Consider the following 3,910-nt stretch of genomic DNA (forward strand, 5'->3'; position numbering starts at 1 on the left):
CTTCTCTTGACGGAGAGAGGCTTATACAGCTTGGTTTGTCGAACAGTTATCACCTCCTGCTCCTTGGTCCTCAAGATGTTTCTTGAGGCCACGCATACAGGGGTGGCGGAAGTGACTAACACCATATCTTTTATGGTATCGAAATTTACCAGTCGTGAGGCTGTGTAGTTAAGGGATATATCCTTAATTTTACACACGACCTTCTCCTCGTTATCTCTGGTGGAGAAGACCTTGTATGCGTAGTTTTTTGATATGCGACACGTCATATTTTAAAAAACTCGCCTTTATTGAAGAAGTTTCAACACCTTTTAAAACTGATAATTATTTCAAATGTGATAACAGCATAACGTAAAACGTAATAACGTGATGTAAAACATGACGACACCTTATACGCGTAGTAAATTACTAGCTGAGACATGTCGGTACTTGTTCATTCTTCGCTGATCTGTTGAGGTGTACGGAGGTGGTGCTTGCGAAGTTAAGAATATGGGAATTTGGGCTGGTGGTCGACTTTCTTCCTCACGTTAGCGTGACAGGTACCGCTTTCATGCGGGAGAGTACAGCCCTTGGCGTCTGTAATACCAGTCCTAATAAGATAAGGGTCGTCGCCTTCAAGGGGCATGTATAGATAACGCTTTCGTTTGTGCGCATACGTGCGAACATATTTTTGTGGAATTGAGTTGCCGGGGCTTCCAACTTGCTGTTGTTGAGGCCCCATATGGCTATCAAAGAACCGCCCCCACCCTATAATCTCCGCGCTCTGTGACGTTTCCTTGGTTCAGTTGGTAAGTTTTTACGAAAATTACCTCAAACCGTAATTATTTTATGAAAATCTGTGCTTTACTAAATATATAGAAAAAATTACGTCAAAAATAATATAGAAATTTTTATGAAAAAATATAGAAAAATGAAAGTCAGTATTTTACGTAGAAATTAGATCAAAACTGTACTTTACTAAAAACGGAGAAATTACGAAAAATTAAATATGTAAAAATTAATAAAAAAATACGTCTTACTGTACTTATAAAACGGAGAAATTATATATGGAAAATTATTAAAAATTTTGAATATTTTTTTAATGGTAAAGAGTCATTGAAAGGCCGCTTATCATCACAACGGATCTGTTTAGTTTGAAACACAGCCGTCGAGATGTTTGAATGGCGCTGGGAGTACAGCGCGTATTTCCTATCACAAGACAGCCGTTTTTTCGTTTCGATAGCCCGAAGGCCTTTCGCGTTCACGAACGGATTTAAGTATTTTCGCGTTTGGCTGAACCCTTTTTTCGTTGGTAAGGAAAAATCCAATGATTACCCTTAGGTAATCGTTTAAGATAGATCCCTACACGACGCGATACAGATCTAAGCCAGTATAGAAGACTGTGTATTAAATCTGTATTTACGACGCGATCTGAAAAAATGCAGAAACTGGAAGCAACGACATGCAAGTAATAACTTACCCGTCGGATCTCCGCGTCTCTGTTGTTCTCTGATTTGCTTTTGGCCATTAAAATGATCTTCTTGTATTCGCGCCTTTCCATGCCGCTCTCAATTTTACGTATATTTCCATGTAGGACCATTCCTCTGCCTATAAAAATTAATACCTTAGATTCGATCGCCAACTTGTTAATGACTGTTAGTAGTTTCGTCGAAGGTAACAGTTTAATTGTTTTTTGGCTGATAAAGCTTTTTCATCACGTTTTGAATTTATGATTTAGTGTCTTTTTCTGTTGAATTAATATGATTTTGATTGATTTTTTACGATAAGTTATAGGTTTTTGATTGATTTTTTACGATCAGTTATAGGTTTTTGGTTTTTACCTCGTTTTTAAAATTTTTAAATTCTAAGTTTCTAGAATTATTTTACGGGGCATTTTAAATGATTTTATGATTTATTTTCGGATGCGGGTTTTTCCTGTTTTTTTTAAATTAAATTTGCGGGGTTTTGAAATTGAAATGATTTTTATCTGATTTTATGGTTTTATTTTCGGGTGCAAGTTTTTAGCCTGTTTTTTAAATTTATAATTTTTTTAATTTTCTAGTAAGTTCTAAGTTTCTGGTATTATTTAGCTGTAGATTTTGAAATAATATGACTAGTAAGTTCTAAGTTTCTGGTATTATTTAGCTGTAGATTTTGAAATAATATGATTTTTTATGAATAGTTTTAAATGATTTAATGATTTTTAATCGGTTTCGTAAAGATTAATGATTATAGGATTTTTAAAAAAATTTTCTTTTTTAATCTGATTTTATGATTTTCAGTTAGAAATTTTTGATATTTTCCTGTAGTTTCTGGTATTATTTAACTGTAGCTTTTTATGAATAGTTCCAAGTTTTTAATGGAATTTTTTCGTTAAGATTTTTAAGATTAATGGTTTTTTAATGATTATGGTAAATTATTATTTTTAAATATTTATTTTCTGTTAGAAATTTTCTAGTAAGTTCTAAGTTTTTTAATGTAGTTTAATGCTTTTAATGATTTTTAATGGCTTTTTTTTTGTGATTTATTTTCGGTTAGAAGTTTTTGATATTTTCTTGTAGTTTCTGGTATTATTTAACTGTGAATTTTTATATGAATAGTTCCAAGTTTTTAATGTAGTTTAATGCTTTTTAATGGAATTTTTCGTTATGATTTTTAAGATTAATGCTTTTAATGATTAATGCTTTTAATGATTATAGGAAAATTATTATTTTTTTAAATATTTATTTTCTGTTAGAAATTTTCTAGTAAGTTCTAAGTTTTTAATGTAGTTTAGATTAATGCTTTTTAATTGGATTTTTTAATGGAATTTTATGATTTATTTTCGGTTAGAAATTTTTGATATTTTCTTGTAGTTTCTGGTATTATTTAACTGTAGATTTTGAAATAATTTGATATTTTTATGAATAGTTTTAAATGATTTTTAATGGAATTTTTTCGTTAAGATTTTTAAGTTTAATGGAATTTTATTATTTATTTCCGTTTATAAGTTTTTGATATTTTCTTGTAGTTTCTGGTATTATTTAACTGTGGATTTTTATTTTAATGTAGTTTAGATTAATGCTTTAAATGGAACTTTTTCGTTAAGAGTTTAAGATTAATGGTTTTTAATGATTATGGTAAATTATTATTTTCGACTGAAAATTTTCGACCTGGTTTTTATATAGAAAATGTATGTTGACTTACCTTTCTTTATTGCAAAGGTATCCGTATATATATCACTCACAGGACACATCACTACACAGAACACAGAACAACACAACATGTGCACTTTAACGATTCAATTTTAAAAATGAATATTTTTGCTTCAAACAGTCTACAGGATGATGATAAAACTATCCTATAGTTTTTAAAACGGTCGCCTGCTGTCCGCGATATTTCTTATCACATCCGGACAGCGCTCATTACTTGTTATCATATCTACCAGGCCCAAGTTGCAATAAATTATTATTCACGGCTTTTGGTTTTCTTGATACAACTGTAATATTTAACGCAAATAACGTAACACTATTACATTATGTCTTGAACGTTTGAGATTCCGATGAAGAAGGATGTCCCTCCTCCTTTAACACATGCCGCTATTTCGCTCCTTTAGTTTAAGCACTTTAAACTGTTATATATCATTCCGGTATACGACGTTATTAGACCCATACCGCCAAGTACACCGCAGGTTACGATAATTCTACTGATAACGCCAAGAACACCGCAGGTTACGATAATGACGTCATCTACTGATAACGCCAAGAACACCGCGAATCCTCCCGACATCTACTGATAACGCCTAGTACACCGCGAACCCTCCGTCTGACGTCATCTACTGATAACGCCAAGCATATACGACGTTATTAGACCCGGCTACTGATAACCGCTAAGAACTCCGCGGCTACAAGCGCGGCCGCGTTGGGGGCCCGGGGGCAAAGTTCCTCGCGGGCCA

General features: G+C 32.8%; 1 protein-coding gene across 1 annotated transcript; it reads right to left on the reverse strand.

Moving 5' to 3' along the window:
- Positions 1–1,249: 1,249 nt before the first annotated feature.
- Positions 1,250–3,396, reverse strand: LOC111692259. Its single transcript, XM_023456167.1, has 2 exons — positions 3,163–3,396; positions 1,250–1,584 (listed from the first exon to the last, which is right to left on the reverse strand). Exons 1-2 carry the CDS (start codon positions 3,239–3,241, stop codon positions 1,250–1,252), a joined length of 414 nt encoding a protein of 137 aa, XP_023311935.1. The 5' UTR covers positions 3,242–3,396.
- Positions 3,397–3,910: the final 514 nt, after the last annotated feature.

Source organism: Anoplophora glabripennis, unplaced genomic scaffold, assembly GCF_000390285.2.
Source record: "Anoplophora glabripennis isolate ALB-LARVAE unplaced genomic scaffold, Agla_2.0 scaffold1230, whole genome shotgun sequence".
NCBI classification, from domain to species: Eukaryota; Metazoa; Arthropoda; class Insecta; order Coleoptera; family Cerambycidae; genus Anoplophora; species Anoplophora glabripennis.